The sequence below is a fragment of the Lethenteron reissneri genome, chromosome 43 (genome assembly GCF_015708825.2).
Source record: "Lethenteron reissneri isolate LAM-NWPU_2019-01 chromosome 43, ASM1570882v1, whole genome shotgun sequence".
Taxonomy (NCBI): domain Eukaryota; kingdom Metazoa; phylum Chordata; class Hyperoartia; order Petromyzontiformes; family Petromyzontidae; genus Lethenteron; species Lethenteron reissneri.
The window spans coordinates 1,372,761-1,388,263 of NC_083821.1; the positions used below are offsets into that span (position 1 = coordinate 1,372,761).

The 15,503-nt window shown below is 49.5% G+C and overlaps 1 protein-coding gene across 1 annotated transcript; it reads left to right on the top strand.

Moving 5' to 3' along the window:
* The first annotated feature begins 10 nt into the window (after nt 1-10).
* Nucleotides 11-11,184, top strand: SNRNP40 (small nuclear ribonucleoprotein U5 subunit 40). The gene is made up of 10 exons (XM_061569442.1): nt 11-324; nt 3,848-3,977; nt 4,638-4,731; nt 5,237-5,402; nt 6,146-6,268; nt 6,857-6,977; nt 7,833-7,915; nt 8,780-8,841; nt 9,387-9,490; nt 9,992-11,184. The coding sequence occupies exons 1-10, from the start codon at nt 208-210 to the stop codon at nt 10,039-10,041; spliced, it is 1,050 nt and encodes a 349-aa protein (XP_061425426.1). The 5' UTR covers nt 11-207; the 3' UTR covers nt 10,042-11,184.
* Nucleotides 11,185-15,503: the final 4,319 nt, after the last annotated feature.

Consider the following 15,503-nt stretch of genomic DNA (forward strand, 5'->3'; position numbering starts at 1 on the left):
CACTGCCGACCAATCGTGACCCGCCTCTCGCACTCGCCGTAGGCCCAAGCCTTTCGCGGTTCTCACGCGGCGCTTTCGTCCCTCGGCGGCGGCGTCGTTCCGATTTAAACTTCAACGCCGCTCGCATTCGGCGTCGGGCGTCAGCTCCTCGCCGCGATCCTCCTAGCGTCGCTGGGGCTCCCGCGTGGGGGGCCACAGAGGTTTGCGATGATCGAACAGAAGCGCAAGGCGCAGGACATGGCGCTCGTGTCGGTGGCGAAGCGCGCGCGGGGAGACGCGGCGAAGGGGCCAGCCCCGGGGCAGGGGCAGCAGCTGCTGGCCGTGGTGAGCGGAGCCCTCGGACACCAACACCACCCCTCATACACCACCCCTCATACACCACCCCTCAGCCACCAACACCACCCTTCATACACCAACACTCATACACCAGCCCTCATACACCACCACTACCCCTCATACACTACCCCTCAGACACCCCCCCATCATACACCAACACCACCCCTCAGACACCACCCCTCAGACACCACCCCTCATACACCAGCCCTCATACACCACCCCTCATACACCACCCCTCATACACCAGCCCTCATACACCACCCCTCATACACCACCCCTCATACACCACCCCTCAGACACCACCCCTCATACACCAGCCCTCATACACCACCCCTCATACACCACCCCTCATACACCAGCCCTCATACACCACCCCTCAGACACCACCCCTCATACACCACCCCTCAGACACCACCCCTCATACACCACCCCTCATACACCACCCCTCAGACACCAGCCCTCATACACCAGCCCTCATACACCACCCCTCAGACACCAGCCCTCATACACCAGCCCTCATACACCACCCCTCATACACCACCCCTCAGACACCACCCCTCATACACCACCCCTCATACACCACCCCTCAGACACCACCCCTCAGACACCACCCCTCATACACCACCCCTCATACACCACCCCTCATACACCAGCCCTCATACACCACCCCTCAGACACCACCTCTCATACACCACCCCTCAGACACCACCCCTCAGACACCACCCCTCAGACACCACCCCTCAGACACCAGCCCTCATACACCAGCCCTCAGACACCACCCCTCATACACCAGCCCTCAGACACCACCCCTCATACACCACCCCTCAGACACCACCCCTCATACACACCCCTCATACAGCCACCCTCAGACACCACCCCTCATACACCACCCCTCAGACACCACCCCTCAGACACCACCCCTCAGACACCACCCCTCATACACCACCCCTCAGACACCACCCCTCAGACACCACCCCTCATACACCACCCCTCAGACACCAGCCCTCATACACCACCCCTCAGACACCACCCCTCATACACCACCCCTCAGACACCACCCCTCATACACCACCCCTCAGACACCACCCCTCAGACACCACCCCTCATACACCACCCCTCAGACACCAGCCCTCATACACCAGCCCTCAGACACCACCCCTCATACACCACCCCTCAGACACCACCCCTCATACACCACCCCTCATACACCAGCCCTCAGACACCACCCCTCAGACACCACCCCTCATACACCACCCCTCATACACCACCCCTCATACACCACCCCTCATACACCACCCCTCATACACCAGCCCTCATACACCACCCCTCAGACACCACCCCTCAGACACCACCCCTCAGACACCACCCCTCAGACACCACCCCTCATACACCACCCCTCATACACCACCCCTCATACACCACCCCTCAGACACCACCCCTCAGACACCACCCCTCATACACCACCCCTCATACACCACCCCTCATACACCACCCCTCATACACCACCCCTCATACACCACCCCTCAGACACCACCCCTCATACACCACCCCTGATACACCACCCCTCATACACCACCCCTCAGACACCACCCCTCAGACACCACCCTTCATACACCACCCCTCATACACCACCCCTCATACACCACCCCTCATACACCACCCCTCATACACCACCCCTCAGACACCACCCCTCAGACACCACCCCTCAGACACCACCCCTCAGACACCACCCCTCATACACCACCCCTCATACACCACCCCTCATACACCACCCCTCATACACCAGCCCTCATACACCACCCCTCAGACACCACCCCTCAGACACCACCCCTCATACACCACCCCTCATACACCACCCCTCATACACCACCCCTCAGACACCACCCCTCATACACCAGCCCTCATACACCACCCCTCATACACCACCCCTCATACACCACCCCTCATACACCACCCCTCAGACACCACCCCTCATACACCACCCCTCATACACCACCCCTCATACACCACCCCTCATACACCACCCCTCATACACCACCCCTCATACACCACCCCTCATACACCACCCCTCATACACCACCCCTCATACACCACCCCTCATACACCAGCCCTCATACACCAGCCCTCATACACCAGCCCTCATACACCAGCCCTCATACACCACCCCTCATACACCACCCCTCATACACCACCCCTCATACACCACCCCTCATACACCACCCCTCATACACCACCCCTCATACACCAACCCTCATACACCAACCCTCATACACCAACCCTCATATACCAGCCCTCATACACCAACACTACCCCTCATACACTACCCCTCAGACACCCCTCATCATACACCAACAACACCCCTCAGACACCAGCCCTCATACACCAACACTACCCCTCATACACTACCCCTCAGACACCCCTCATCATACACCAACACCACCCCTCATACACCACCCCTCATACACCACCCCTCATACACCAACACTCATACACCAGCCTCCATCCACCACCCCTCATACACCAACACCAGCCCTCATACACCACCCCTCAAACACCAACACCAGCCCTCATTCACCAGCCCTCATACACCAGCCCTCATTCCCTATCACTCATATACAGTACTAGCTGTGATTAGCACTAGCCCTCATACACCATCACGAGTCCTCATACACCAGCACCACCCCTCATACACCAGCACTAGCCCTCATTCCATATCACTCATATACTAGCTGTGACTAGCACTAGCCCAGATGCACCATCACTAGCCCTGATGCACCATCACTAGCCCTCATACACCATCACTAGCCCTGATACACCAGCCTTGGTACGTTAATACTCGCCCAAATGCACAACCAGTAATTCCGATACACTAACACTAGAAATAGTAATAATAACACTAGCCCTGCACTACCATTTATGATATATCTACACGAACCCCGGTGATTGTAGTAGCCTAGAACTAGCAATAGCTCAGCACCCGTATTAGCACGTGCCAATAAATAACACGAGTGTAGAACCACATGTAACGTGGTGTTGTTGGTACAGTCATTGGTGACTGGGATTGAGACCATTTATGAAACTCACTTGAGAACCCGGTTTAGCCAGGATCTCACGGGCTCTGCACTCTGACTTCTGAGCCACCTGGCCATCTCAAGATCTTAGTGTTGCCAACTCAGCGCTCTGACCCTTGTGCCACCTGGCTACGTCTTCAGATCTTTGCCCAAGAGCAGATCCATGGCACAAGTTCCCTCTGTTCCTATAATTACAAAACAACAATCTTGACAAGACCACGGTCCATACGAGGGTTGGTCAACAACTCCGGCATTATATGTTTGGCTTCCTCTATGCAAACTCATGATCTCTTTGGTTCCAGATCAGCGCTCTGACCTCTTGGGCCACCCGGTCACCGCTTTGAGTGCTGTAAAGCATTATTTGCTCTCTGAGCCACCGCAGGAGTTGTGGTTTGTTCTGACACCCAGATGTTCCTGTGACTTTCCCTTGTGGGTGGCAGGGCCCTCCCAGGTCCTCGAGTCTGCTGGCGCCAATCATGCTGCTCACCGGGCACGAGGGCGAGGTCTACTGCTGCAAATTCCACCCCAATGGGAACACCCTCGCCTCTGCCGGCTTCGACAGGACCATTCGTGAGTCCCTGGCCAGTGTACAGGCTGGTGCTGTTGTTCTTCTCATACAGCCAGTGAGCACAAGTTCGCTATATAGCTCTGTGGTCAGTCACATAAATCATCTTATGGCAAACATTTGTCATTTATTGTGATTACTTTGACATTTTTTTTCATTTACTCCCAAATTTGATCCTATCTGCGATGTCATAAGAAAAATACATTCGGATTGCTCTTAGAGTATTGCAATCATGCGTTTTCGAGAACGATTCACGGATGTGGATATCGCTGAGCTGCTTCTGAGCTCTCTTCAAGTGACCATAACCCCACAGTAGGGGCCTTAGCTTTCCCATCCATCCTGCCATAGCAAATAAAGTTTGCTGCCTAAGAGTATATTAAGTGCAGAACCATATTTTTATGGGATGGTTTTTTTTTATACAGTAATTGTTGACCGGGCTGAGTCCATCAACTCACCGCCTTTGACAATCCAGATGAATCGTAGGTGGCTGCTTGGATTCTAACCAATGACCTCAGCAATGCCAGCTCAGTGCTCTGACCTCTGAACCATCCGGCCATTTCTTGAATCCCAGATGTTAAACACCTGCGCTATGCATCTGGTAGAGACTGCTTAATGTGCACGCAGTGGTTGCATTAAGTGTTTTCTGTTTTGATGTTTTCCCGCAGTCATGTGGAACGTGTATGGAGACTGTGACAACTACGCCCACCTTAAGGGACACACTGGAGCGATCCTGGATATACACTACAGCACGGACGGCAGGTACAGTCATTTCTGTTGCGGCCAATTTGACTTCATTTGTGCCAAAAATCCACACGGGCATCACTGACGAATCAGTAACATGCAGTTACTTCCAGTATGGCGCTGAAAATAGTACTCTAATAAGAATGTTGGGTTTGTGAGCCTGTGTGTGCAGGCTTTTGTGAGTGTTATTCCCTAATATACGTGAATATCAGGGTATAGCTGCTGCATTCCACAGGCCAAACACTCCATATGTAAACCCTGCCTTCACCAGCGTGAAGTATGGTCAAGTAACCCCCATGACCTGTACAGACATGAGGAGGCCCTCATCCAACAGTGGATTGACACACTCGTAACTTAATTCCTACACTCGTAACTTCATGTGTGTTTCTCGAGCTTTACGTTAGATTTTAACAGATCAAATCGATCCATCATTACACGTCCACAACAAAACCTTCACTATTTTGATACCAATCGCCGCTCCGTTGGAGTGAACCGCCACTAACGTCGGACAAATTCCGTTCAGCACCATCTTCACGTCGTCGACGGACAAGACGGTCGGGCTGTGGGACAGCGAGACGGGCGAGCGCATCAAGAGGCTCAAGGGCCACACTTCGTTTGTGAACGCGTGCTTCCCGGCGCGCCGTGGGCCCCAGATGGTCTGCACAGCCAGCGACGACGGCACAGTAAAGGTACGGAACGCTCGCGGCGACGGTATTACTTGCACTCGTGAGCAGTGCAGACTTACATAAACATTTTATTTTAGCAGGTAAGGCCCACTGAGCTGTATAGCTATTTTTCAGAAGGGACATGGCCAGAAATGATAGCGCAACAAAGTGGCTTATTGTGTGGAAATTTATACCAGCCAAATAGTCTAAAGGGACGTTTATAATAATGCCGTGGTCTGCATTCGCACGTGAACCCCACCCTCTCTCTCCTTGCTATGCTGCTATGAACATAACATCTTCGACTTACCGGGGAGCTGAAATAATAATTGACGCGTTGAATGCCTGTACACAATGTGACAATTTCATTTATTTCGCAACGTCATGTGGTGAGGAATGTATTAATGACACAAATCTGGCCAGATCATTGTGGTCTGTCCCAACATTTTTTTTTATCCGAATGACTTTCATCTCTTAAAATATGGAATGATCATTTTAATTAAGCTTATTGAACATGTAACATTCCTAGTTATGATGATCTGAATTAATACTTTGGTGAATAAAACATTAATGCTATTAAAATGTCATGTTTGCGTAAAATGCTTTCTGGATCCAGACATTTTCACAAATTATTCTCCAAATGATGCAACAAAACGATATTCAACATTAAAAAAACGACAACTTGACGCTTTAATAGTAATATCGTGTTGTTGTGTCAAGAATTCTGTTAATAACTTTGAGCCGTGTGCCTGTGCACCTCTAACCCACAGCTGTGGGATACACGGAAGAAGGGGTCAGTTCACTCGTTCCAGAACACGTACCAGTGCCTCTCTGTCACGTTCAACGACACCAGCGACCAAATCCTCTCCGGCGGCATTGACAATGTCATCAAGGTAAGGGCACACTGAACATGTCAACACCACTTTGTGAGGCGGTGGTACTTTCTCAACATTAATACATTTCTGCTATCTACAAAAAAACTCATTGAGTCTCAAGGCTCTTTTATTTCACGATAAGCCAACATTGTGGTAGACAATGAAACATTATGTACCGGTTTCAGTAAAGTAAAGCCATAATTTCCTACAGCCTCCTTGTGGATTAGCCCCTCTGATCATTGTGGGTATCTCATTGCCCTGCCGGTGAGTTGGTAGTCTAACACAGGGCTGCGTGCATGATACACGCAGTATGATGACGTTACGTTTTGGGAGCTTCGGATTCAGTTCCTGAAGATGGTTTCAGCACGTGGGGCTAAACGTCAGACACCATGGCCAAACTATAAACGTAACTATTTATATTTTATCAGGTAAGGCTCACTGAGCTATGTAGCTCTTTTTCAGAAGCTACCTGGCCACAAATGATAGTTCAACGAAGTGGCTTATCACCTGTAAATTGTTAGCAGCCAAATACTCTAAACGACACGCGGTACGACCCAAAAACTCGTGGGAGAACTGTATTGTGAATGTGTGCACGGCGTGTGGTAGGTGTGGGACCTGCGTCAAAACAAGCTGATCTACACGATGAAGGGGCACAACGACTCCGTGACTGGACTGAGCTTGAGCCCTGACGGCTCCTACCTCCTCTCCAATGCCATGGACAACTCGGGTATAACAACAACAACACCACCAACAAAAACATGACAACTCCCAACAACACACAACAGCAGCGTGCATTTGTGTAGCCTTGTCGGCTAAATAACAGCTACATGTCATCTTGGTTCTTTCGGTAAAGTCACGTAGAATGGAAATAATAAAATAATAAAAATAAAACATAATTAAATAATTCTCACAACGTTTCGGCCACAACGCAAGCAGCCATCCTCAGGTGAAGAAGACCGTCTTCTCGACAGACCTGTTCAAGACAGAGTCTTCTCGATAGACCTGTTCTTCACCTGAGGACGGCTGCTTGCGTTGTAGCCGAAACGTCGTGAGAATTATTTTATTATGTTTTATTTTTATAATTTTATTATTTCCATTCTATGTGACTTTACCGAAAGAACCAAGAAGATGAATCCCTGCAGTCACGAAAGCTTTAAATTGAAAAAAAAGCTACATGTCAGTCACACTTTTGGATTTTGGCCTCCCCACCATACATTTTGTGAGGTTATTTGACCGTACCTTACCACGCTGGTCAGTGTGGGTTAGGGAAACCGGGGAGCCCAAGACCAGCTCACCTGTCGCTCACCACTGAAGTTAGCCATGGCAGGGAATCAAACTCGGATGGCCAGGTACATTGGGCAGTGTGCTACCCACTGCACCACCGCTCTCCCGCATGGGATTACATTTAATAGCATATAATTGGCGTATGATTGATTGCTTCTCACAAGACAATTTTAATAAATGAATCGATTAAAAATAGACATGAAAATCAACACAATTAGGTTTTGAACCTGTGTGCGATTAAGTAACTTCACAATAATTATAAATGGTTGAATTATTTTTCATGTGAAATTATTTGCAGTGAGGATTTGGGACATACGACCCTTTGCCCCCATGGAGCGGTGCGTGAAGATTTTTCAAGGCAACGTGCACAACTTTGAGAAGGTAATTGCTTTATTTGCATCTCGCTTAGTTCATGCACAATAATGAGTTAACATTTTTTTGTTAAAGTTATATTCAAAACAACGCGGATCAAAGCATTGAAAAGTGTGCAAAGAAGCAAGGAGAGCTTCATTCATGCATCGTGCATAGTCAGCGAAGGATCGTTGCGCCAAACGTGTGACCTCTTGCGCCAGCATTTGCATAAACTGATGTTGCTGCCATACACCGGCGTGTCTCGAGTGATTTGTTTGATCCACGGATATCATGGGGAAGGGGGGGGCGCCATTCCTTTTAGCGTCGCAGTTTTCTCAGAACGTCGACTGTCAAACTGAAGTGCGCGAGGAGAGATGCACGCTGGGAACTGCAAGAGACAGAACGAGGAACACATGGATCAGATAAATGCAAATCACGTGGATTTTGTCGACTGTTAAGAAAACTTAAGTGGCCCTGGACGGGGACTCGTTGCTCGAAGGGATGATGGCCAATCGATGAGACTGGTGATGGAACGGCAGACAAAGGAGGGAACACAGCCGTGGATGATGTCCACCTTGGGGATGGCGCAGCGAGATGGACCGTGGCAGCGCACGATTAGGAGGGCTGGCAACAACTTTGAGGGTTGGGGAGGGGGGGGTGTTCATTCAGCAGTGAGTAGAACATGGACGATGATAGAATGTATGTGTGTTGAACTTCTTTTGCACCCTACCTGTCCACCTGTGCTAATCGGAAGTGTGGGCAAAGGACAATAAACCAAACACAAAAAGCAGCTCTATAGAAATTAGTTTTCAATCTAGATTTAAAAGTGCATAGCTCCAGTGGCTTCCTCATTGAAGTTAATCGTGCATGATGCGGTTTTTTGTGCCGTTTCAGAACCTGCTGAAGTGTTCTTGGTCCCACGATGGCAGTAAAGTGTCTGCGGGTTCTGCAGACAGGTAAGCTCTCAACCCCGTCACGCCCCGATTATCCCGGGATGATAATGGGGCCCCTGCAAAGTGACAGCACCGATGATGCAAAACGTGTAAATTATAAAAACACAAATATTTTGTTTACCTACATAGAATGGGGAAGTTAAAATTCCGTTTGTGTCATCTTTATTCTTAAGGTAACCGGTTAAGTTGCCACAAGATGTTTGTGGTCACGTTGCCAAATGAGTTTGACCTTCGATGAGTGAGCAGCTGCTAATGATAGAACCAGCACCAGTAAAGTTATTTTTTCTGTAAGGATGTGTAATACGCATATAGTAGGGAGCGATATTGATATGTGTCAAGTAATTTGCAGGGAATTTATCGAATGTAGTCAAAATTAGACAATGCCGCGGGCACACGTGGCCTCGTATTTTTCGAATAGCATCACGCGCTCTTTTAACATCCCCTCTAAAGCGTACGTGCGGCACACAGGTTAGGTTATGATATTCTTGAATCGTCTTTGGCACGATTCTGTGCTTGCGCCTGACTGCTGGTGCGTTGTCATTGCGCAGGTTCGTGTACATTTGGGACACGACGTCACGCCGCATCCTCTACAAGCTGCCCGGACACGCCGGTTCTGTCAACGACGTCGCTTTCCACCCCGAGGAGCCCATCGGTAAGATCTCTCTTCGCGCAAAGATCGAGTCGTTCGGCGTTATCTATAATCCGTTATCTATAATCAGTTGCTAAAATGTATAACAGAAAAAATAACGCTGCAACCCGTGTGTGTGTGTGCGTGTGCTGGAGCGTGTGTCACGCGGTGATTGAGCGGAACAGACTTGCGATTTGAACGTTCTCGCACGCGCCAATCGGTTCAGTCGTCCGAAGTGTCTTCCGTTGTTGATTCCGTGACTTTTGCAATCGGCGTTTGATTCTGAAAACGATTCTCAGAAAACCGATGCTCGGCCTACAATCCCGGTTGTTTGGCGTGGCATGTGTAAGAACAATGACCGTCATGGTAGCTGTGATATTAGTGACGAGGCAGCAGACGTACAGAGCCAATTCATAAACGCTTTCAGTCTGAGGTGAAAAGTGATTTAATGGTGGCGATGATGATGATGATGATGTCTTGTACGCGCTGCGGGTTGAGAGTGTTGCCGTTGTCTCTGTATTTCAGTTCTGTCGTGCGCCAATGACAAGCGTCTCTACCTTGGAGAAATCCAGTGACGGCTGTGGCTGGGCAAGAACCCCTTCCCCAAAGATTCCTTGCAGGATGAGTTGAACTCCCGTTTGATAGATAAAACGACCTTTCCAGGTGTGCTGGTGTTTCACTCAGGTGTGGCGAGAATGCCCGCGTACACCGGTAAACATCCTCCCTTGCATTGAGCAGGCTACTCATGTTCTACAATTGCACACATTTCTAGCCGCGTGACAGAGGGCTCAATCCTGAGTGTCAGTTTCTTGTCAACAACTTGAGCGACGTTCCCCCTTGGTTTTACTTTGGCATCCATTACAAACCAACAACTGAGGTTGCCATAAGATGGCGATTCTCCGATCTGTTGTACGACATTTGTGGGAATCTCATACCGCGAATATCGTCCCTTCGTGAAATTTAATATCGTTTTGCGTCGGGAAAAATTACATCGCGGCAACCCGATCAAGAACTAAGGAAAACTCACTTTAGTTTTATTTGTTTTGCGATGTGGTGCTGTATACAACGTTGAATTCCAGTGAGTGGCGCGGGATTTGTAAGATTGTAAACCTATTTTTTAAATAAACAATGTCCTTTTATACCAAATGTTGTGCACGTGAACAACACACATCGAAGGCAGAGGGAGTATCGTCGCGGCCGCATTCCGTGGGGAACCGGAAACTGAGCGGCGCTCGTGTTTCCGTTGCCCGCTTTGTCGTTGCATCGGCGCACGCAGTTAACTCTCGATTATCCACGGGTGGACTCTCCGGGTCGCGGATTGACTGCGCTCGGGTAAAAAACAAAGTCTCGTCAAACGCGAGCAGCGACGCGCTTCACTCGTCGCGGCTCCGAGTGCGGCCACCTCCTCACCGTCGACTCGTCGGCGAATGCAAGCGATTGCTTTCAGATTCGATCAATTCAGTCGGCGTTTTTAACGTCCCGTTTCACGCACGTAAACAGCACCTTCTTACAGCCTAAATTTCGTGATTTACGTTCGTGTTTAAGTTTTTTAACTGGCCCACTCCTCTTCCCCACCCCCACACCTCACCCCAGTGTTGTGGATAATTGAGAGTTGCCTGCATTGTGCATGCGAGTGTGCCTTGCCAACGGTGAGCCGGCGACTTGGCCACAAAGACTTGACGTGTTGGTGTAGAAATAAACGCTTCTCTCCGTCTCAGGCTTGCGGTGCCGTGTGTTTGATGTTTAACGTTCACCACCAACCCACACTGACCCACACGGTGAAGGAAGGCCCGACAACCGCTCTGACCGCTGTGGCATGGGGTGAGTCCAGAGGCAACGTGGGTAGAAGTTCAGACTGACCGTGCCCCACAAGCCAAACCAATCTCCGTTGGGGCTAACATTTTTAGAAACCATACAAAAGATTTTTTCTTGTCGTACGGCGTGCCGGTGTTCGTAACGAATGCGGTGCCTGTAATGTGCACGCCGTGAGCCGCTGTCGTGGTCGGAGAGCCCCGTGGGCCACACGTGAAAGCCGATCTGTGCCGGGCTTTGGCCGCCAGAGGGCGCCACGTGTCCGAGGCGGCGCCCCTCCAATGCGCAGCACTCGCAAGCAAGCTTCATCAATACTCCAGCCTCTATGCTCGATTCCTGACCAAGGCAAGTTAGAAGCCTGGGTCGAATTGTACTAAAACACTTCAGATTCCTCCCCCCCCCAACCTCCTTTAGTTTGTCGCTAAAGTTTGATGCCACGGTGCCATTTGTCAAATTCCTGTACTCGCAGTGGCCAGCGTGAAGTATGATCAAACAATCCCAATGATCGACATGGGGTCTTCAATAATAGTAATAATAACTAATAGATTCATGAATAACGGAGCATATGAATTGGACACACAACGGGTGATATTCGCCTGTGTTATAGGCACGTCATCAATACGACGTTAATGCATTCTACCTTGGGGAAACCACAATGAGTCTCGAGACGACTTTGGGTACGAGGAGATAGCACTTAAGGGGTCTACAGGTCTACTTGCTGTACTGCCATCTGTCCACCTTGCAGTCCACAACAAGTTTGACAAATCTCCACGTGATTCACCAACCCACGCCTCCAAAGCGCTGCATGAAAGGCATGCCGACCGGACTCGGGTTATATCCCAACTGGGCCAACACTCCAGACCTATGTAATAATGAGTGTTGTGCATACGAGTGAAAATAAGGACCTTGATAAAAACCACGCATTGGAGAAGAAAGTTATGTTATGCAGACAGTTTTGCAAACCCCGTGTGTTGCACTGAAAACTCCTGGCCATTTTAAAGCGCAGTGGGGATGGGAGTTTATTTTTTTACAGATCTCAATGTGATTTACCTACCCAACATCTCAGGGTGAAGAGAGTGTTCCTGAGTGATGGCTCAGTGGAGGTTCATGTGTTGCCACCACCAAGCTCAGAGCGGACAGGTTCGCGCCTCGGTCTGTGGCCACCCAGAGCTCAGCCGTGGGCTCGCCTCCTGCTCCCCTGATTCATGAATGGGCGGCCCTCAGTGCTCTCATCATGTCACTGTGCTATAGTCTAGTGGTGAGCACACGAGGCTATGACACACTAGGTCTTGGATTCAAAACCAACCTTCATTTTTTATTTTTTTCAAAGTGTCATTAAATACACATTAAAGGCCAAAAGGATATATTTTTTTTCATAATCAAAGAAATAGTTTCTTTTTCTATTTTTATTTTTAATACAACTGAAATAAATGACGCTAAAGATGGCAATGATTTAATAACCAGACATCCCACAACAATTCACGTGCTCATGTGGTCTAGTGGTTAGCACAGCTGCCCCTCAAGCTTATCTACACGGGTTCGATTCCTAGTGCAATCCTTTTACTAAATTACTTAGAAGTGGTGATGACGTATTCACCTTCATACAGCCATGCGGCGCAGTGCAATCACTACACGGCATGGAGCCCCATATACCTGCGGGAAGACACGGTGGCTCAAGGTGATGCTGAAGCAGCACCAGAGTTAAGAGGTGTGCGGTTCAAGCCCCGGACTTGGTGTGGAAGGCTGCAGAATAAATAAGGGAGTGACAAACAAAATGTAATCCCTATGTGAATGTACTAACATGTGTTGTGTCTGTATTACAGGTATAGATGCAGGCAGGGGGATGGTGGTAGAGTGGCGGAGATGGGAACCCACATGGTGTGCATGCAAGAGGCGAAGAGAGAGGGTGGAGTGAAACTGTGTAGCAGGATTTTTTTGCAGGACGCCAATAACAATGTTGACCACGAGGGGGCGCTGTGCTACCGCTAGGGGGCGCTGTTCTGCCGCTAGGGGGCGCTGTTTCATTGAAATTCTCATTCGAAATTCTAATTTGCATAAAATTACCGGCATTTCAAGGTTTTTTCAACAAACGTAAGCTGCGAGCAATGGTATTGCAAAAATCGCCGTGAAATCCGTCACACGAGGCTAGGAAGGCGCCGTGAGACCGGTTGACACAGCATGGCCACTGTTCTGCTTCGATTTGCCATCAAATACGCTGATTTTACCCCTATGACACTGCTTTTTACAACAAAACATCATTTTAAAAGGCACGATTTTGCTCACAGAACGCTGTGAAACATTGGCCAAATCAACTGCATCTATTAATTTCAATCGTTAAAACTGATAAAACAGATCAGGGATGGTGAAGTATGGTAAAATAACCACACGGGGCGAGGGGAGGCCCTCATCCAGCAGTGGAGTGAGAAACTGGCAGTGCGTTGCAGGAACCGTAAAACCAGTAGAAGCAAAAGTGAAACTTTACCAACCCAATACGTTCTAGTTGCGTACATCTTTAAATACATTTTTAAAACTAAGTAATGATCTTTGATTTTTACAATAATCTCCAACAATTGCCATCTGAGAATGTTCAACGCGACCTGTAGAATGGCGATCACGAGAATCACCGCGTTCGGTTACACCCGCGCACACAAACGATGTGCCCTTGCATGCATACAAATATCTATTTTTTCTCAGCCTTATCCAAACCACTAACTCAAAAAGAACTGACTGAGCGGGCCCCACGGATTTGAACAATCACGCGGGGTTATAAAACGCGTACTCAGCAAGAGTAATTTATGAGTGGCAATCACGCGATGCGCTTGGGAGGAGAAACACCGCAGACAATTTGCAGCCAGAGCCCTAACCCCATCGCCGACACCAATCAATCCCAGCCCAATCACATCTGATAAATTAAAAATATCTTCTGGCAATTCGCACAAAATCGTTATTTACCGCCTACAACGCAGCATCAAGACCACCCTCCACCCCCACTCTTCTCCTCTGCTTGTGACCGCCTCTCTCGACGAAGTGGCTTCTCTTCTCTCCATCTGTCCCCTAGCCCATGATCCCTCTCTGCTCCTATAACAAAAGCAAACCCCGAGTACACTACTGGATGTGCCGTAATGCTCCCAGGATGATCACAGTTCCCCCACATAAATACACATTGCGCTGAGCGGATGATAATTACCTGTACAAGAGCGTCGCCCTCCATTGGAATGGGAGACGCAAGCCCCCGAGTTGAGAGAGAATGGTTCGATCCCTGAATCGAGCACAATCGTGTACACGAAAGCAAACGCACGCACGGTGGCGCTACGTCTGGGGGTTGAAAACTCTTTCCTGAAGAGCTGCTTTACGTGTTCAGTTTCTTATCCTACCTCCCCACACATCGGATAATTATCACGATCGGGCTACGTACGGTACGAAAGAAGTTCAACGCACATACATCCCCCACTGCCCACCTGCCTCGAGTACAAGCCCCCGTGTCGCCCGACTCTGGATCCAGGCCCTGGCTCCGTCCCACCCGAGCCACATGAACAACGTTCCCGGTGCGGCGTTCACCATTTGTGATGTTCACCATTTGTGATGTTCACCATTTGCGGCGTTCACCATTTGCGGCGTTCACCATTTGCGGCGTTCACCATTTGCGGCGTTCACCATTTGCGGCGTTCACCATTTGCGGCGTTCACCATTTGCGACGTTCACCATTTGCGACGTTCACCATTTGCGGCGTTCACCATTTGCGATGTTCACCATTTGCGGCGTTAACCATTTGCGGCGTTAACCATTTGCGGCGTTCACCATTTGCGATGTTCACCATTTGCGGCGTTCACCATTTGCGATGTTCACCATTTGCGGCGTTCACCATTTGCGATGTTCACCATTTGCGGCGTTCACCATTTGTGATGTTCACCATTTGTGATGTTCACCATTTGCGGCGTTCACCATTTGCGGCGTTCACCATTTGCGATGTTCACCATTTGTGATGTTCACCATTTGCGATGTTCACCATTTGCGATGTTCACCATTTGCGGCGTTCACCATTTGCGATGTTCACCATTTGCGGCGTTCACCATTTGCGATGTTCACCATTTGTGATGTTCACCATTTGCGGCGTTCACCATTTGCGGCGTTCACCATTTGCGATGTTCACCATTTGCGGCGTTCACCATTTGCGATGTTCACCATTTGCGGCGTTCACCATTTGTGATGTTCACCATTTGCGGCG

Coding starts and splice junctions, on each gene's coding strand:
- SNRNP40 (XM_061569442.1), top strand. CDS start 208: ATGATCGAACAGAAGCGCAAGGCGCAGGACATGGCGCTCGTGTCGGTG. Junction 325..3,847: donor GGCAGCAGCTGCTGGCCGTG/GTGAGCGGAGCC, acceptor TGTGGGTGGCAG/GGCCCTCCCAGGTCCTCGAG. Junction 8,842..9,386: donor TCTGCGGGTTCTGCAGACAG/GTAAGCTCTCAA, acceptor GTCATTGCGCAG/GTTCGTGTACATTTGGGACA.